This window comes from Tursiops truncatus, chromosome 19, assembly GCF_011762595.2.
Source record: "Tursiops truncatus isolate mTurTru1 chromosome 19, mTurTru1.mat.Y, whole genome shotgun sequence".
Classification (NCBI taxonomy): Eukaryota; Metazoa; Chordata; class Mammalia; order Artiodactyla; family Delphinidae; genus Tursiops; species Tursiops truncatus.
In genome coordinates, this window is record NC_047052.1 from 13,763,520 (window position 1) to 13,782,072 (window position 18,553).

The window sequence follows — 18,553 nt, forward strand, 5'->3', positions numbered from 1 at the left end:
ATCCTTTATCAGCTGATGGGGCTGATGATGGAGCGGAGCTGGATTTCCTGTTCTAGTGTGCCCAGCTAGAAAAAGTCCTGAGAAACCCTATGGAAAACTAGTTCTGGTGGATCTTAACCAGCTTCTGAATTCGCTGTCCAACGTGGTCCCTTGGCGAGAACTGCAAAAAAGCTCCTCTCGGTGGACAAGCTATAAAAGGCCCCACTAGCTTGCTCAGTCAGGTGCCTTTATGTGGTGCATAAGGGACTCAGTGTTTGGTAGCTCAGGGAAAAATCTCCTGCCTGTGGAGATTCACATATATATGGATATTACAGGATAAAAAGTCCTACAGTAAACACAAAATCTGTTTACATTTGCTATATAGTTAAATAAGCAAACTAACTTGTCACAGGAAGACTTTTCCCCCCTCTTCACTCCTATTAACTTTCTCTTTATTTCAGTCTCATGGTACCATATCATTCCTGTGACTTAGTCAATGTCACAGGACTTTGACTTTGGAGCCCAGTACAAGAGGGCCTGAGATGCTGTCCCAGTTCCACATTTGTATTAAGAGGCATCTGGTTCAGGGCACCATGGGGGAAAATGAAAATGTATCTGTCAACCTTTTCTTTTCAAAACAAAGTACACTTACTTTGGGTCTTGGCAAATGTATGGGTAAGTGCAGACACCTCGGCAATAAAGCTGGTATTGGCGGTGAGTTCCAAGGATCTCAAAGTTAAACGTTTGGTCAAAGATCCCAAGATCATTGGAAGAGAAGTGCACTTGCAATGTCACCTCACCGTTGGCTGGTACGATCCACCGGAAATGGTTCAGCCTGAAAATGAACACAGGCTTTTAAAGTGAGAACGCTTCCTTCGGGCCAAGAGAAGACAGGACTGGTGCCTGGGAGGAGTCTGGTCCTGCTGGGGTTATAGGCATGACCGCCCTGTTCCCATCTGGTGCTGTGACAGCCACACCCTCCATCTGGGGCTTCAGCCTTCCCCTCCCTGGGCTGCTCCGAGGCGCACCTGGGGAATTTCTCCTGTGAATGCTGCTCAGAGAGGTTGTTCTCCTCTATGTCTGACAGGGGAGCAGTGGTTCCAGAGGTTCCCCCAGAAAGGCCCTTCCTGTCGGAGGCCGTGCGACGTTTCTCCTTCTGAGTCTCGCGGGTCTGATCTGTTTTTTCTTTAGTTTTCTGTCTGCTCCCCTTAGATGAGGTGGTCTGCTCCTCCTGGGTCTTAATGAAAAATGAGCACCGGGTCTTAAACATTCATCTTATGAACACAGGAGCAGGAGACAGAGACGCCCATGCCATGTGCCTACAGTCTGCGGTGACTGCGCTGCAGGTTCAGGAGGCTGGAGGCTGCCTAGAGCAGCAGGGCCCAGCCTATGACACTAGGGTACAAGGGAAGAGGTAGAGTGGAGAGAGTCTAGTGCTCTCCTTGGCACCTCATTCCCTGAGGAGGAGGCCAAAACTCCAGAGAACGCTTGAAGCTGGCAGGGAGTATGTTCCTATATTGCATTTTGTTGTTGCGTTTCCTTAATATCTTTTAATCTAGACCCCTCCCTCCCTCCCAATCACACTGACTTTTGGCAGAGACCAGATCCGTATTCTTACAGAATACTCCATAGCCTGCAAATTTCCTAACTATTCTCAGAGTGTCATTTAACTTATTCCTTTATTTGCCGCATTTCATGTAAACTGAAAATTAGATTTAAAAGCTTGATTAGATTCAGAGATGATGCTGTGTACACCGCACTCCATCATGATGGGAGACAAAATGTCAGGCTGACCCCTGATTATAGACGCAAAGTGTGTCTGTGTGGCTGCAGCGGTGCCCGCCAGATCGTGGCCATGGCAAAGTGGACCTTCCCCTTTGTAACCAGCCGGTCACCTGTGGGGTGATGCTCTGGCTCAGAGTGAGAGTCTTGTTCCCTGACAAACCAGCACTGTGGGTATCCACTGGCGCTCCTTAATCAATTATGTCCTTGGGTACACCAGTACTTTTTAAATTCTACCATGCCTCCTATAATTTTAGCTGCCATTCTTCTAGAAAGAAGCGCTTTCCTTCATCCGTTGGAGATGAATTAGAGTTTCTCCTAAAACCGTAAGTTAAAGAATGCTAAACTCTTGCCTCTTAGTGGTCAGTTTTCAGAAAAGAGGTTGGTGTAATAGTCACCTCTGATGGTGGCAATATTTTCTTCTTTATCTTTTTTATTGGACTCTGCTCAAGTAAGGCCTGCCCACCAATGCTGGGACCTCAGATGTTGATTTCCGACTTACTTATTAAACTGAAGTTTGGGGCTCTCTGTTACCTAACTGAGCTGTAGGCAGGGGCTAGAGGTGACTTTATTTGCTGCTGATTTTATTTGTTTTTTGCTGACATGCATGGTTTATACGAAGGAGGCTGTGTGGGGAGATTCAAATTTTGGGCCCCCATGCTCCTCTGGGAATAAAAAGCCCCTCCCTAATTTTTAATATCCATGCATTCTGCATATGATCGGTCAAATCTATTTTCGCTTTGTGATTTATTCCACTAATTGTATATGTAATATATATTTTCTACTTTTACATGATTTCATTTTGATTGCTTATATTTTTAATCCAGGTGGAATTAATCTTACTGTATTGTGTCAGGCAAGGAGATTAAAAAGCAACTTTATCCAAAATATCCAATCTTCCCCATATAATTTCTTTAATAATCTGTCCTTTCTCTAATGGTGTGTGTTGCCTTAACTTGTATCTGTTGATGCTTGTATTCTTATGCACTGTGTAAATTACCTTGGATTCACAATACATTCTGATATCTCTTTAAAAGAGATAGTTTTGCTGCTTACTTTTTCTTGCAGATGAGCTGCAGAGTGATTCGTCAAGTTCCCTAAACCATCCACAGGAATTGCAAAGGTTGGAAGGTAAGAATCGGTCATTTTCAGTCTCTTCTTAGGGGAGTAGGAAGAGTCAGACCTGGGGAAGGTGCAGCTTAGGGAGGCTCAGGCAGAATCCCCAGAGAGTAGAGGGAAACACCCCAGTGAGCACGACACCCAACACTGCTTTTTCTGGCCACGTGGAGGGCCCGACTGAACTCCCGCCAAGGTCAGGAGGACAAGCTGCTCCCTTTACCTTTGAGGAGGCTGGGGTGGCTGAAAGCTCTGCTTCTGCTTCCACTTCTCTTTTCTCCTCCATCAGGGAGAGCTCTTTGGACGGTAGAGTTACAAACATGAAATGCTCCAGGATTTCTGTCATGGCCAAAGGCAGCCGCTTCACAGGGTAGGAGATGAGTGAGAATAAGGTAGGTGGCGGGATGGGTGGTCCAGAGGACCCCAGGCCCAAGAGGTCTAGGATCTAAAGGAAAAGCCCAAGATTAATTTCCTGTGCAGAGGGTGGGCTACCCCTAACTGCCTCCCTGAGTGAGCACAGGACGCTCAGACTCTCCCTCCTTTCTGTCAACTTTCTAATGCCCTGAGATGGGCTTGGGTCAGGGACAGCATGTAAAGGGTCTCTGACACAGCTCTGCAGGTCCTTCCAGATCCCCACGCCCCCAGACCCGGCTGGGGCTCTTGCTGTGGGCTGCGGGCTCCCTCTCTTATCATAACGCTTGTCATTTTATTATAACTGTCTGTCTTTGCAACTGGACTGTAAAGCCCATTAGGACCGGAACCAGGGCGATATAGCACATGGCCTAGCACACAGTAGGCACTCAAAAACAATCTCCGTTTAAAGAGACCAGCTCCTCAGGTTCTGATGTCTATAGCATAGAGTTGTTTCATTTATTTTCAGATCCCCTGTTAATTTTTCTTTTACCTTTAAGTGTTCTTTCTTTCCAAAGGTGAAAGAGAGTTAGGGCTGGAGCAGGTCATATACAGAAAAGAAGAAGAAAAAAAAAAGACCCACCAAAGGTTCTGGGAATGGGTTAAAAGATGGGAATGAAGAGAAAAGTAAAAAAAGAGACTTGAGAGAGAGACAACTTATCCCTATAGCATTTTCCTATTCTACTCTGATATATGATAAATGAGAGCATTCTCCAGAGCAGATGGCTTGAAAATCTAGTAGTAACTTCCTTCTCAGCTTGTAAAACCCTGCGAATAAGGATGCTATCCCCTGATTAATTGTTGTCATCACAACAATTAGGCCATCTGAGTGCCCATTCTATGGACTATATGGGCTGTTAGGCCTAGCAAGTAACTACCTTCATGTAATCTTGTGTTTCTAATTCTCTGGGTCAGACAGCAGAAGACACTTCCTGACTAACATGTAGCTAGAGTTAACTCCCAGGATTTAGAACGTCTGTGAGGAAAGGGATGAATAATTTGTACCACTTATTAAATTAACAGAGGCAGGGAGTTCTTTAAGCTACAGTCTGACCTAGGACTCCTCTCTGGCTCCACTCCCTACCTTTTAAGGTTGCATCTAGTTTTTGATAAAAACTAAACCAGAGGGACTTCCCTGGTGGCGCTGTGGTTAAGAATCCACCTGCCAATGCAGGGGACACGGGTTCGAGCCCTGGTCTGGGAAGATCTCACATGCTGCGGAGCAACGAAGCCCGTGTGCCGCAACTACAGAGCCTGCACTCTAGCTCCCATAAGCCACAACTACTGAGCCTGTGTGCCACAGCTACCAAAGCCCACGTGCCTAGAGCCCGTACTCCGCAATAAGAGAAGCCACCGCAATGAGAGGCCCGTGCACCACAACGAAGACCCAACACAGCCAAAAAAAATTTATTAAAAACAAAAACAAAAACAAAAAAACTAAACTAGAGGTGGGCAAACTGTGGCCCTCTGGTGAAATCTCACTTGCTACCTGCTTTTGTAAATCAAGTTGTATTGGAACAGAGTCACGCCCATTCATTTACATATTGTTGGGGATCAAGACAGAGACTGTATGACTTGCAGCCTCAAATATTTGCTTTCTGGCATTTCACAGAGAAAGTCTGTCCCTGGACAAAAGGCTATCGTAATCATCCCCTCCAAACCACTGCCAAAGGGGCTTCTAGATATGCAATGGTTTTGTTTCTAGCAACAAAAAGCTGTCTGGTAGTATAATTTCTGTCACTGGAGGAAGCCTGTGGGAAAGAAATTTTAGAATAGTTGAGCCACTTGCGTCACCCCAAAGTATACCTGCCTTGACAACCCCCAACATAAGACTGTCAATGTTAAAAATCAACTTTACAGGTGGCTTTTTACGAGGCTAGATGGAATAGCTGAGATCTGTGGAACCCTCTGTGGATGTTTCACCACATAGAAAAAGGTCCTTTTAGGCATTATTGTCTTATATCCAAAGGGGCATCAGAGATTAATGGAATAAAGGGGATATGGATTTTGTGTTGAAAGCAACACTTTTACGAGGATTAGCACCGCACAGCTCCCTGGCTCCCATCCTGGAGAAGAGCCTGTACCTGCTCCGCTTTGGGAAGCCTGTCATTCTCCAGGGCCTGCTTCCAGCTCGAGCCTTTGGAGTCGGGCATCTGGATGTTTATGAAGGGCACACCGAGATCCTTCTTCCCTTCGTGGTCCTCCTCCTTGCTCTCGCCCCCCTCGCTGCGCTCCTCCTGCGTGCGGAGCTTCTCTAGCCGCTCCCTCTCGGCCCTCGCCCGCTCCAGGCGCTCCCTCTCCGCGCGCTCCCTCTCCCGGTCCTTGCGGCCTCGGCGACCACCCGACGACGACGGCGGAACCTGGCGCTGGTCGGTTCCGGACTCATGGCTCGCATCCTCGGCCGCGGTATGATGCAGCAGAACTCCTTCCTTCCGGTCCCAGTACGTGAGGATGTTCTGGATATCCTTCAGAGACAACTCATAGGTCTTAAACTTCTGGGCCATGTTCTTGTCAGTGTCCTTCCAGAAGTCCCCTTCGCTGTCCTCTTGTTCCTGTGCAAGAGGAAACCCAAGCATGCTGATATCTGACAGCTGGTTCTTCTTCTTCTTGCTCAATTCTTCCTTCTCCGCAGCCACCTGCTCCCTAACAGAGACTTTTCTTTCTATTGCGTCATTCTTCAGCTCTAGTTTGGAAAAAGTAAGAATCTAGGAGGCAAAACACATAAATTATTCTTAAAAGAGTTCTTTAAGGGAGAGCAAATCGCATAAAGAAGAGCAAGAGGGTGTTTAGTTTTGTAAGAAGGCCTCATACAATTCCAGGCACCTCGTATTCACACTAGGGCTGTGCCTAAGAATCGCCTGGGGGCCTTTCTCAAAATAGCCGTTCTGTGGTCCTTCCTTGTCATACAGCTGGCTGGGGCCTGGCATTATGCACTTGGTAAAAGGTGCACAGCAACTGTGATGTGCACTTGTGGTTGAGAGCTGCTGTTTTGAAGGATCAGCGGGAAAGGATCCCCAAAATGATCCTCTCTTCGGGAGAGGCCAGAGTGTAGAGGTCCAATCCTGGTCGCACGGCCTGCTAGCTGTGTGATCTTGGGTGAGCAATTCACATCTCTGTCCTATCTGTATAATGTTGATAGTAATATTAATAAGTACCTCAGAGGACTACTGAAGATTAAATGTGTGAATACATGTAAAAAGCTTATAATAGCGTCAATCCCAATTCCTCCCACCCCACCCCTCTCCCCCTTGGTATCCATACATTTGTTCTCTATGCCAGTGTCTCTATTTCCACTTGGTAAATAAGGTCATCTGTACCATTTTTCTAAATTCACATATATATGTTAATATATGATATCTGTTTTTCTCTTTTTGACTTACTTCACTCTGTATGACTCTCTCTAATTGACACATATACGCTGTTGATACTATGTATAAAATAGACAACTGATGGGAACATACGGTACAGCACTGGGAACTCTGCTTATGCACTGTGGTGTCCTAAATGGGATGGAAATCCCAAAGGGAAGGGATATATGTATATGCATGGCTGATTCGTTTTGCTGTGCAGTAGAAGCTAACACAACGTTGTAAAGCAACTATACTCCAGTAAAAATAATTTTAAAAAAGCTTATAATAGTGTCTGCCGCAGAGTAAAGGGTCTCTTAATGTCAAGTTATTAAAATTATACAGGTTATGTATATAATCAGTATTGTTGGGAACAGATGAGGGTTTAGAATCTGGCTGCACTCCAGCCTTTTAAACAAACCTGCATTTATATAATGAAGCTGGCATAGAGAAGCCAACCTTATTCTCTTTCTTACTGCCCTTTTAAACCTGCTTTGTGGGCTCTGATTTTCTCTTCTCCAATGAACTCCTCTGGGAGGCTTCAAAGGCTTTTGGGTCATTCTTTGATGACATAAAGTCCAGTTCAGTCTAATGATCACTGTCTGCAGTACAGCCCAGTGACAGCTCTGTTCCTGCCTAAGTTCAGGCTTGGAGGCAGCGGCCCAGGTTGGCTACTCACCTCACCGCACTGCATCAGCTCCTCCTCCACCTGGCCCTCTCTACAGCCTTGAGAGAACCGCTGGCAAGGCTGTCTGCCGGCGGGGCGGGGGTGTCTCACCATAGTTGTGTAGGGAGGGGAGGGGCTTGGCGCCTACTGTATTATTCCCCATCTGTAGGTCACTGCCAAGACACTGAGAGTTCTGTTTGGACACCCTGTTCTAAGCAGAAGTGGATTTTGCATGGACGAATAGGCCTGCCGAGGGGAGGACTTGTACCTGGAAGGTTGCGGGAGTCTGAACTCCAGGTCTGCTGTTTCTTGTGCCTGTTTTGGTGCCGAAGTTCTGTGCACTCAGACCCTGCTCCTTCCTGAGCTCTACCTGATGGGGATCCCTGGACACGGAGTCCTTTGCCCTTATGTCTACCTCCTGGGATCGGTCTGCACCTCGTCTGGGAGTCTGGCTTTAGTTTCACCCTCAGAACTCCCGATGCTGGAATGGCTGCTGTGCACACCAGCTAGCCACACCCCTTGGCCACCAGCGCCATCCTGGGCACAGCTCTGGCCGTTCTGCCCTTCCCGTATCACGGAGGGCAGAGACCTGACAGCTGAGCTTGGCAGGCTGATAAACGCAAGGACAGCTTATGCTGGAGCATCTCCCTTGACTGTTGGCAAGGATCAGCCCTTGGTTGAACACACTGACTTGGTGGCTCACTGGAGGCAACTCTTTCCTACTAGCCTATTTAGCACCATCCAGGGGACTGCAGGGGACAGTGGAAAGAGCCAGGTCTGTGCTCACACACAACCGGTATGGCTTTATCCTGTTCAACCTCAGATGGGGTTCATGTCTATGAAGCTCCGAGGGACAGCAGGACGCAAAAGGGCAGGATTAGGCGAAGCATAAGACAGCCCTGGAGGCAGAGTCAGTGATCAACAAATGTTGGTCCCTTTCCTCCTACCTTCTGCACCACCACAACATCTACACAGTCTCGGGTCAGTTCTTTGGAGGGGAAGTGTGCTGGGCTGACTGGCCGGGTGCAGTGGTGGACCCCTCTGTGCCTGCCCTTTGCTAAGGGACGAGTGAGGGCTGCTACCTGCCGACTTGGTGTCTGAGATTTCTTCATGGGCTGCTCCTCCTTCACGGGTCCCTGCTTTGGCTTTTTGTTCCTCCGTTTTAGCTCATCTTCTTCCTTCTGCCGCTCAAGCTCCTGCTGTAGCTTCTTTTCCAGCATCTCCTTTGACAGTCTCTCCAGCTCCCTTCATCAAGCCAGGCAGAGAAAACAGAGTCCAGAGGCCCTCCTGCCCAAGCCCCTCCCCTGCCTGGGATCACGTGGTGGGAGGACATGGGGCAGAGCTTTCTCGGGCATAAAAAGAAGGAACAAAGAAAGCTGGGTATACAGGAAGGAAGGAAGAAGGAAGGGAGGGAAGAGAAGGAAAGAAGGAAAGAAAGGAGGAGAGGACGGCTCACGTCTATCTTTGAATGGTCATTCAGCAAAACTGATAATTGAAGCTCAACTAAGTGGAATTCTCAACTAATCTGTATTTCTATTCCAAACTCCTTTCACAGGAGAGTGAGGCAAGGGCTGGAAATAAGCTTGATGTTAGCACTTTTAAAAAGCAACTTTCAAAGATCGTTCTGATATTGGTACAGATGAGGCCCAGCTTCCTTCCTACACTCACGTCAATCGGAAAAGAAGAAGTAAAGCTGTCACTGTTTGCAGATGACATGATCCTATACATAGAGAACCCTAAAGATGCTACCAGAAAACTACTAGAGCTAATCAATGAATTTGGTAAAGTGGCAGGATACAAAATTAATGCACAGAAATCTCTGGCATTCCTATATACTAATGATGAAAAATCTGAAAGTGAAATCAAGAAAACACTCCCATTTACTATTGCAACAAAAAGAATAAAATACCTAGGAATAAACCTACCTAAGGAGACAAAAGACCTGTATGCAGAAAATTATAAGACACTGATGAAAGAAATTAAAGATGATACAAATAGATGGAGAGATATACCATGTTCTTGGATTGGAAGAATCAACATTGTGAAAATGACTCTACTACCCAAAGCAATCTACAGATTCAATGCAATCCCTATGAAACTACCACTGGCATATTTCACAGAACTAGAACAAAAAATTTCACAATTTGTATGGAAACACAAAAGACCCCGAATAGCCAAAGCAATCCTGAGAACGAAAAATGGAGCTGGAGGAATCAGGCTTCCTGACTTCAGACTATACTACAAAGCTACAGTAATCAAGACAGTATGGTACTGGCACAAAAACAGAAATATAGATCAATGGAACAGGATAGAAAGCCCAGAGATAAACCCACGCACATATGGTCACCTTATCTTTGACAAAGGAGGCAGAAATGTACAGTGGAGAAAGGACAGCCTATTCAATAAGTGGTGCTGGGAAAACTGGACAGCTACATGTAAAAGTATGAGATTAGATCACTCCCTAACACCATACACAAAAATAAGCTCAAAATGGATTAAAGACCTAAACGTAGGTTTAGATAAGAAGAAATGGTGTTTTTAAGAGCAGTCCCCACCCTGGCTAGCTCGGAGCCATGGTGCTGGAGCTGAAGGCCACATTCCTCTCTTTCCTTCTCTTTCTTTCCTTTCCAGCTATGGATTCAAACGTGTTTGCCCTGCTGCTAATGGCAGAGAGGGCAGCAAGCCTGGGCACCAAGTACAAACAAGAGTGGAGGGGATAGCATTTCTGAAGATATGAAATCCATCTATTTTCATCTCTGGGAATCCCTAGTTGTCCCCAGCTGCTGTGGCTCTCTGTCCACTGAAGTTGACTCATCATGACTTCATTACTTCGTGTGTGTGTGTGTGTGTGTGTGTGTGTGTGTGTGTGTGATACAAACAAGTCACTGCTGACCTTGGAGGATCAGATTTGCATTTCCTAAGTCCACTGTGAGATGAACGCCTGAAAGTAATGAACTGGATGAGAAAGAAAAGCGACTCCTTTGAAATCCCAAAGCTGGGATTTGCATACCTCTGGAGGACTGGGCATATTTACAGTAGACCATGCAGGAGAAGAGATGAGGGTATATGTACTGCATACTGCAGAGGACATGAAAGCTCTTTTGGGGCCAGTGGGAGGAGTCTGGAGGTGGAGGGAGAGGACAGAAGGGGGTTAAATTGTAGGCAGGCATCTTGGCCTTCCCCCTCCAATGTTTGGAATCCTAAGGAGGGATAGGAAATAGGACCCCCTCCCTTGGCATGTTTGAAGACCTGAGGGCAGAAAGGACGTATTTCTCGCTGTCCACCTGTATCTGAGATGGCCCGAGATAGTGGCCTAAGTGTCTTGGGTGGTGTGGAGGGGATCCAGTCGTTCCTGTGTGGTCCCCAGGGATAGGCACAGAAGGTGGCTGAGAGGACTGGCTTGGGAGCCTGCCCAGGGTCTCTGATGAACTGCCCAGGCTGAGGATCAAGTGAGAGAGGCGGTCAGACCTCAGGGAATGGACAGCACCACCAAAGGCCAAGATGGTAGCCAGGGAAGGAGGAGAAATGGCTGAGTTATGCAGGGGCAACCACCATGCCCATGTCACAAGAATGTCCCCTGGGTCACCAGCTGTGGATACCTGAGCACAGAAGTTGATGAGCCACAATTGTCACGGGGAGCCAGCAGGAGCCCCAGGACAGCACAGGGGCCAGAAGCCCCTCCCCTCATCAAATTACATAACCTTTCCCTGAGTCCCAGCTGTCCCCAAGAAAGAAGGAAGGAGAGGAGAATGGAGACCTGGCAAGGCTGCAGCAACCAGCACCCTGGATGTGTAAGATATGTGTCTCTGCTCTCAGCAATTCATCCTCCTGGGTCTCCTGTGGCCACTGCTCCCCCGCTCCTCCACCCCGGATGACCACGGTCTCTGGGATGGGCCGTGTGCCTGACAGAAGTTGCTCCCCAGGGCTGCGCTTCCGTTCTGACAAGCCCCTGACACTGACCTTCTCTTCCTCTCCCGGAGGGCCTGCTGAACCTCTCGATTGAACACTATTTTCTCCTCCTCCGTCAAGGCATCATATTCTTCCTCATCCATGTTTTGCAGACGCTCCTTCTCTCTCTGAAGCGCTTCCCTGCGTTTGTGTTCTGTTGGGGGAACAAACAGGAAGGTGGGGAAAACTCACTCAGCAGCTTTGGCTGCAGGGGTCCCCTGTGGTTTAGCTCTCAGCCTAAACAGGCTGCGGAGGGTGTGTGACAGTGAGAGGTGGCTGGTGCCACAGGCGGCATTCCTAATCGCTGGTGGGGTTTCCTGCATTCACACAGTTCCCAAATTGGTTTCCATCTGTGGCAGGCTGAATAGAGGCCCCAGAGAGGTCCCCGTCCTAATACCCAGAACCTGTGAATATGCTAGCTTACATGGCAGAAAGGACTCTGCAGATGTGATTATATTAAGGACCTTGAGTTGGGGAGATTATCCTGGATTATCTGAGTGGGCCCAATACAATCAAAGAGGCCCACTAGAGGGAGGCAGGAGGGTCAGGCCCAAGAAGATGTGACGAAGAAGCAGAGGGAGAGAAGCAGATGTGACGATGGAGGCAGGGGTCAGAGAGCTGCGAGGCAGGGACCACGAGCCAAGAAATACAGGCAGCCTCTAGAAGCTGGAAAAGGCAAGGGAAAGGAGTCTCCCCTAGAGCCTCCACAGGAACGTGGCTCTACTGACACCTCAATTTTAGGACTTCTGACCTCCAGGACTGTAAGATAATAAATCTGTGTTAAGTCACCAAGTTTGAAGTAATTTGTTATAGGAGCAAAGTAACATACCACGCACTGACTTTACCTATTATTAACATATGCCCCCAAAGTGCTCAGGGCGAAACAACCACTTGCAGACCAAGGGGAACCGCCTTCCACACCCTACAGGTCCTGAGGTGTGGCTCACCCTCGGCACGAAGGCACTCAGCTTCTTCTGCACCTTCACCAGCACCACATTCTCACCTGACATTTCTGTAAGGTTGAGCTTTGGCCTCGGAGATCTACATCCTGAGTTCTTTCTCTGACACTTACCGAGGGATAGTAACAAGTCAGAATGATAATTCCTCCTTCATAGGGCTGTTGTGGAGATCAAATAAGCAATCGTGTAAGGTACCTAGCCCAGCGCCTGGCACATTCATAAATGTTCAATAAAAATTAGATTTTAATATAATAATATTGCTACTGTACGCTCCCTCTGGATTTTTAAAAATGATTCAGGGACTAGGAGTCCATATGGAAACTGTGAAAAACTAAAACCTCAATCTACAGATGATTGAGAAAATGAAAAGAGATACTTTTTTCTAAAAGTTGATCACTGAGGGGAAATGAGCTTTCTGGAAAACTAGGAATCTAGATGTTGAAATACTGCCGAGAGATGCCTGGTCGTTCTTTCTAATTTTTCTCTGCATGAGAATAAAAGGAAGCAATCTTTGAGTTCTGTTTAAGAACTAAGAGAGCTCAGTGTTTGCAAATGTCTCCTTAAATGGAAAAGCATTATGATTGGTGTAGATTGTTCTAGAAGAGGGAAGTAAGGCTGAGTTAGGAAGGGCAGTGATGCGGCCAGCTGGGTCTGCTTCTGACTCAACCAGGAACTTAAGCTAACATTACTTTCTTTGTGTGTGTGTATGTATTTTTCAATCGTTGAAAATTTTTTCCAGGCCACTGATGTAATGACAAAAAAGAAAAGGGTTCAGAGTTACACAGATCTTACTGATTTGCGATGTGACCTTACACAAGACTTTGGATACCTCTGAGCCTCATTTTCCTCATCTGTAGAATTGGGGCAGCAATCTTCATAGGGTTGTTGTGAGGATTAAATGACCCAAAGTGTCATTTAAAGACATTTACAGTGTACACCATGTCTGCTGCAGTGCCTGGTACACAGTAGGCTAAGATGTAGAAATTGTTTCATAAAGTGATCAGCACCTCTGGTCTTACAGGAAATGCACAGTTGACTTAAAACCGACAAGCTAATGCGTCAACTGAGTCAGGATGGGACCTGTGATCGGGTCCCCTCAGCTAGGCTGTAATTACAGAGAAGATGAAGGGATGCAGTGTGATGGGGGAAAGAGGAAGGTGCCTGCAGTCAGAAGATCTGGGTTCATCCTTCCTTCTATAATCTCTCAAAAGGTCACTTGTGTCTCAGTTCGTTCACATGAAAAGTAGAAATAAGAACTCCCAGCCACCTTCCAGGGCAGAGGCGGGGTGCCAATGAGATGGCAAATGTAATAGTTTCATGTAAACCATGGCATGGAAGGACTGTAAAAAGCCTAGAGCTCTGTTTAAAGGAAAGACCTGTAGGGCTTGGGACGGACAGCCTAGGAGGGTATGGGCTTGCCTTCTTGCTCCTTTTTGGCCTTCTCCTCTGCCTTCATGGCTGCATAATCTTGGGCCACGTTGATGACATAGATATGCTCCCGGGTGCCAATGGCCTTCAGCAGGCAGAGGAGAGCCGAAGCCGCATTCTGAGCAAAGAGCGTCTCCAGGCTGTCAAACACCACTCCTCGGTAGCAGTCACTCAGCTAAAACCAGAGAGCAGAGACAGTTACTGTGGCCACAAGATCATCTGTTCTCTAAGGAGAAAAGTTGCTTGTTCTTTTGTTGGTGCTTTTACTGGTGCTGCAATTGGTTCTGCAGACCTACTGGGTCTGGATGAAAATCCCATTCAACTGCCCTTCCACCTGCTAGATTCCAGGGGCTGTAATTAAATAAGAGAGAAAAATAAAAACATTTTAGCAGTCATGAAAGATCTTTACCATATATATTTGTAGAGTAAAGGATTTATTCTGTCTCTATAGAGATAAAGAAGACAAACTAAATGTTAAAGCGAGGGTCTGGGAAGATCCATGAAGTACAGGGAAGGAAGATGCAAAGGAAAGGTGTCCCCATGCAGCAAGGGCAGCTGTAGCAGATGGGCCATTTGTATCTTCCTTAGTGGTATTCCTGCCTTGGAGTGTAATGGTTTTGATAACATTAGCTATTGTAGAACAGCCTTGGCTGTGCAGCAGTGTTACTTAAAGTGTAGTGCACAGACTAGCCACCATTGGCTAGGAACTGAATACTACCAGTTTTTGACGAGACAAGAATCTTGTGTCAGAAAATCAACTACGACAATCAGTAAACACACTATTTAGTTTAGCTGCTGGTTTTCTTTGCCTTGTAGGAAGGCTTTGTCAATAAAGGAAGCAGGGCCAGCTCCGCATCTCATCAGAGGCCAGTACTTTGAGTAGCACGGCTCTCCTGGCTTACTGTGGGCTTTACCAATGATTCTCAGCCTTTATCTGGGTGCAGGAAACACCTGCACACTTACTAGACCGCTTAGCTCAAATCACCTGAGAGCAACAGTACCTTTAATGCAGTAGTGAGTTCAAACCTTAACACGAATCACTTCTGGTGATGACATTCCTCCTCTTCCGGGAAACTCAAGTCTAATTTTGTTATATTTAAATGCGCAATTAATAGTGTGGCCCATTTTCGAAAACCAAAGCAAACACAGAACTCTAGGACACGGTGAACAATTTAGTTCTCTGTAAGCCATAAGCAGCAAACACTCCCAAATCCTGCGGATCTAGTTTTCTTTTAACTGTACACCACTTACGAAAAATCAAAGCAAAAAGAAACAGTTATTGTGCTTCTGATTTTAACAGCAATATATCATTATAAAATAATTCAGAAATGTATGAAGGTTATAAACCTAGAATCTTGCTATTCAAAGATAACCACAGTTAACATGTACTTTAAGTGTTTTTACTATGTGTATGATATACATTTGTAAATATTTTTAGAGAAATATAATTGTGCTTTACATACTACTTCATAATCTGCTTTTTTCAGTTAACAACATATTGAAAACTTACCTTTACCACAATTAACATAGCTCCAAATTCTAACTTTTCATGGCTCCACGTTATAATTTTTAACATACCACTGTAGGGCTGTACCATGAGTCTGTCTTTGTGTGTGTATGTTTTGAAGGCGCTACCTTCTGCCCACTGGTCCTTTAAGGTGAGTGGCTTCAGGCAGCAGACTGAGCCAGGGTCAGAGACTGACAAGGGCTGTGTCAAAAGGACAAAAGAGGGTGAAGAAACCCATCTTTCCTCTCCAAGACCCCTGGGTTCTGAGCTGCTGTGGGTGGGTGATGGCTCAGAATCTCAGCTCACAGCATGGGGACGATGTGTGAGCCCTGCATCTCTGTGCAGGTGGGTGTGGACGTACCTGAATACGCTCGGCCAGGATCTGAGTGAAGAGCTCCTCAGGGAGCACGCAGCTCACAAGCCCGGTATCACCTCCAATACTGGTGCTGAGGCTGAGCCGGCGCTGTGTGGGTCCTGAGGGGAGAGGGCTGGAGGAAATCTGTTCAGAGAAAGAAGGATCAAGAGTTAGAACCCAGCTTGGTGTTCCAACAACTCGTACACTTACGAGCCATGTTACCTCGGGAAAATCATCTCATCTCTCTGGGTCTCATTTCCTCATCTGTAAAATGGGGATTGCACTGTAAAATGGAAGATTCCTATCTCACTTAAAAGAACTGCTGTAACCTTCAAGCAGGAACACTGTGGAAGGTGCTTTATACGTGTACCGAACAGCAAACATTTGTTCGTGCATTCAACAAATATTCATTGAACACTTTTGATGCACCAGGGACCCCTCTAGTACCAGGGATACAACCACAAACGAGGCTGGCAGTGTTGCTGCCCACGTGGTCCTTGTGTTCAAATGGGGGGCGGGAGACAGAAAAGGAGCACATGAATATACAGATCACTGATATAATATCAGATAGTGATGAGTGCAAGGAAGAAAACAATCAGTTAAGGGAATAAAGAACCATGACAGGGTTTAACAACGGCTATTTAGAGACCAGATCCTGAGAGATGGGTCTTTGTGAAAGGGAACAGCAAGGTCCCTCATCATGAGTGTGCTGTGGGTGTGTGGGAAGCACACAGGAACCCAGGGCGACTGCAGCTGAGTGAGCAATGGGGAAGATGGTCAGGCTTAAAGTCGAAGATACAGTCAGGCCAGAACATGCAGGGCTTGCAGGACGGTAAGGAATTTGGATTTTATTCCAAGTATTATGGGAAGTTGTTGGCAAGTTTGAGGCAGATAAATGATCCTGTTTTGCTTTTTAAAAGACCACTCTACCTGCACAGGATAACAAGAGTGAAGCAGGAAGATTAGTTAGTTAGATATCTCTGTGGTCAAGGCAGCAGATGATGGCGGCAGGGACAAGGACAGTCATGATGGAAGTGGCTGATACAGGGTATATTCTGGAAGTAGAGCCAATAGGATTTGGCAAGGGATATGAAAGAAAGAGAGGCATCAAGCATGACTCCTTGAGTTTTGACCTGAGCAAGTTGGAAAGTGGTGAAGTTATTTATTAAGACAGGAAAGACTGAAGGAAGAACATTTGCCTTCTCTTGTTTTGTTTTTTTGGGGGTAAATAAGTGTTTTGTTTTTTTGGGGGTAAATAAGTGTCAATTTTTGGACATATAAATTTTGAGACATCTTGAAGCCATTCAGTAGAGATATTTAATGTGAATTTGGATATATGAACCCGAGCGTGGGGAGAAATTAGAGCTGGAGATAGAAATTTAAGAGTCATAAGGATACTGAAAATATCTTTAAGAAATGAAGTGGATGAGATCATCTATAAAGAAAAGAGTAGATAACTTAGTCCTAGCCTACTCTGAAAACCTAGGAATCTGGAGGAGATGGAGAAACTGGGGGAGTGGAGAGAGTCATTAATGAGGCAGATGGGAAAGTAGAAGCGCATGGTGTTCTGAAATCCAAGTAAAGAAAGCGTTTCCCGGAGGAGGGGGTTATCAGCTGCCAAAGAGGTCACGTGAGGTGAGGACAGAAAACTGGCCACTGGATTGGACAAGATGAAGGTCAATGACCTTGAGAAGGTAGCCAGTGCCGTGGTGAGGACAAAGGCTCACTGGAATAGGTGGAAGAGACAATGGTGGTGAGGACAAGGACGCAATCATCCAGCAACCCTTTGGAGCAATAGCTATGGAGAGGAGCTGAGAGATGAGGTAATACCTGTAGGGGGATCTGGGGCTGTGGGAAAGTATTTTAAAGTTGGGAGGTAATGCAGCATGCATAGATGATGACAGGAAGGATTCAACAGACAGGGGAGATAAACAAATGAGAGAGAGGACACAACTGCAGGGATTGAGCCCTTGAATGAGAGAGAAGGGGTGGAGTCCAGTGCTCATGTGTAGGGGTAGGATTTGGATGAGAGCAGGGGCAGGCTTTGGATGAGAGCAGGGGCAGTTACTCTGGGGCAGGGAAGGCATAGCACCAGGTGAGAATGAAGGTTGGCTGGTAGGTTTGGTGGTTGGAGGATAAGGTGGTTGTCTTCTGGTTGTTGCTGTGCCCTCCATGAAGCCAGAAGAGAGATCAGTAGCTGAGAATGAGAAAGAGGAAAGTGTCTCAGAGGTTTGGAGAGGGGTAATGGCAATAAAACAGCTATCTTGAAGAGATGGAGGGCAAATATACTAGGGCAGATCTGAGAGTCCACTTGAGATTTGTGGTCTTAAATTTATTTATTTATTTAATTTTTAATTTAATTTATTTTTTTATACAGCAGGTTCTTATTAGTCACCAATTTTACACACATCAGTGTATACATGTCAATCCCAATCGCCCAGTTCATCACACCACCACCACCAACCCCCCTGCCGCTTTCCACCCTGGATGTCCATACGTTTGTTCTCTACATCTGTGTCTCTATTTCTGCCCTGCAAACCGGTTCATCTGTACCATTTTCTAGGTTCCACATATATGCGTTAATATACGATATTTTTTTTTCTCTTTCTGACTTACATCACTCTGTATGACAGTCTCTAGATCCATCCACGTCTCAACAAATGACCTAATTTCGTTCCTTTTTATGGCTGAGTAATATTCCACCGTATATATGTACCACATCTTCTTTATCCATTCCTCTGTCGATGGGCATTCAGGTTGCTTCCATGACCTGGCTACTGTAAATAGTGCTGCAATGAACACTGGGGTGCATGTGTCTTTTTGAATTATGGTTTTCTCTGGGTATATATGCCCAGTAGTGGGATTGCTGGATCATATGGTAGCTCTATTTTTAGTTTTTTAAGGAACCTCCATGCTGTTCTCCATAGTGGCAGAATCAATTGACATTTCAACCAACAGGGCAAGAGGGTTCCCTTTTCTCCACACCCTCTCCAGCATTTGTTGTTTGTAGATTTCCTGATGATGCCCATTCTAACTGGTGTGAGGTGATACCTC

General features: G+C 46.2%; 1 protein-coding gene across 1 annotated transcript in view; it reads right to left on the reverse strand.

Moving 5' to 3' along the window:
- The window catches only part of HYDIN (HYDIN axonemal central pair apparatus protein), a 433,086-nt gene that overhangs the window by 74,771 nt on the left and 339,762 nt on the right, over positions 1-18,553 (reverse strand). The window contains exons 43-50 of the mRNA XM_073796828.1: positions 15,506-15,643; positions 13,629-13,812; positions 11,263-11,404; positions 8,385-8,547; positions 5,373-5,993; positions 3,101-3,322; positions 1,008-1,216; positions 632-814 (exon numbers count right to left, since the gene is read on the reverse strand). Of these exons, the coding sequence (XP_073652929.1) occupies positions 632-814; positions 1,008-1,216; positions 3,101-3,322; positions 5,373-5,993; positions 8,385-8,547; positions 11,263-11,404; positions 13,629-13,812; positions 15,506-15,643 (1,862 nt within the window). The remainder of the gene's footprint in view (positions 1-631; positions 815-1,007; positions 1,217-3,100; positions 3,323-5,372; positions 5,994-8,384; positions 8,548-11,262; positions 11,405-13,628; positions 13,813-15,505; positions 15,644-18,553) is intronic.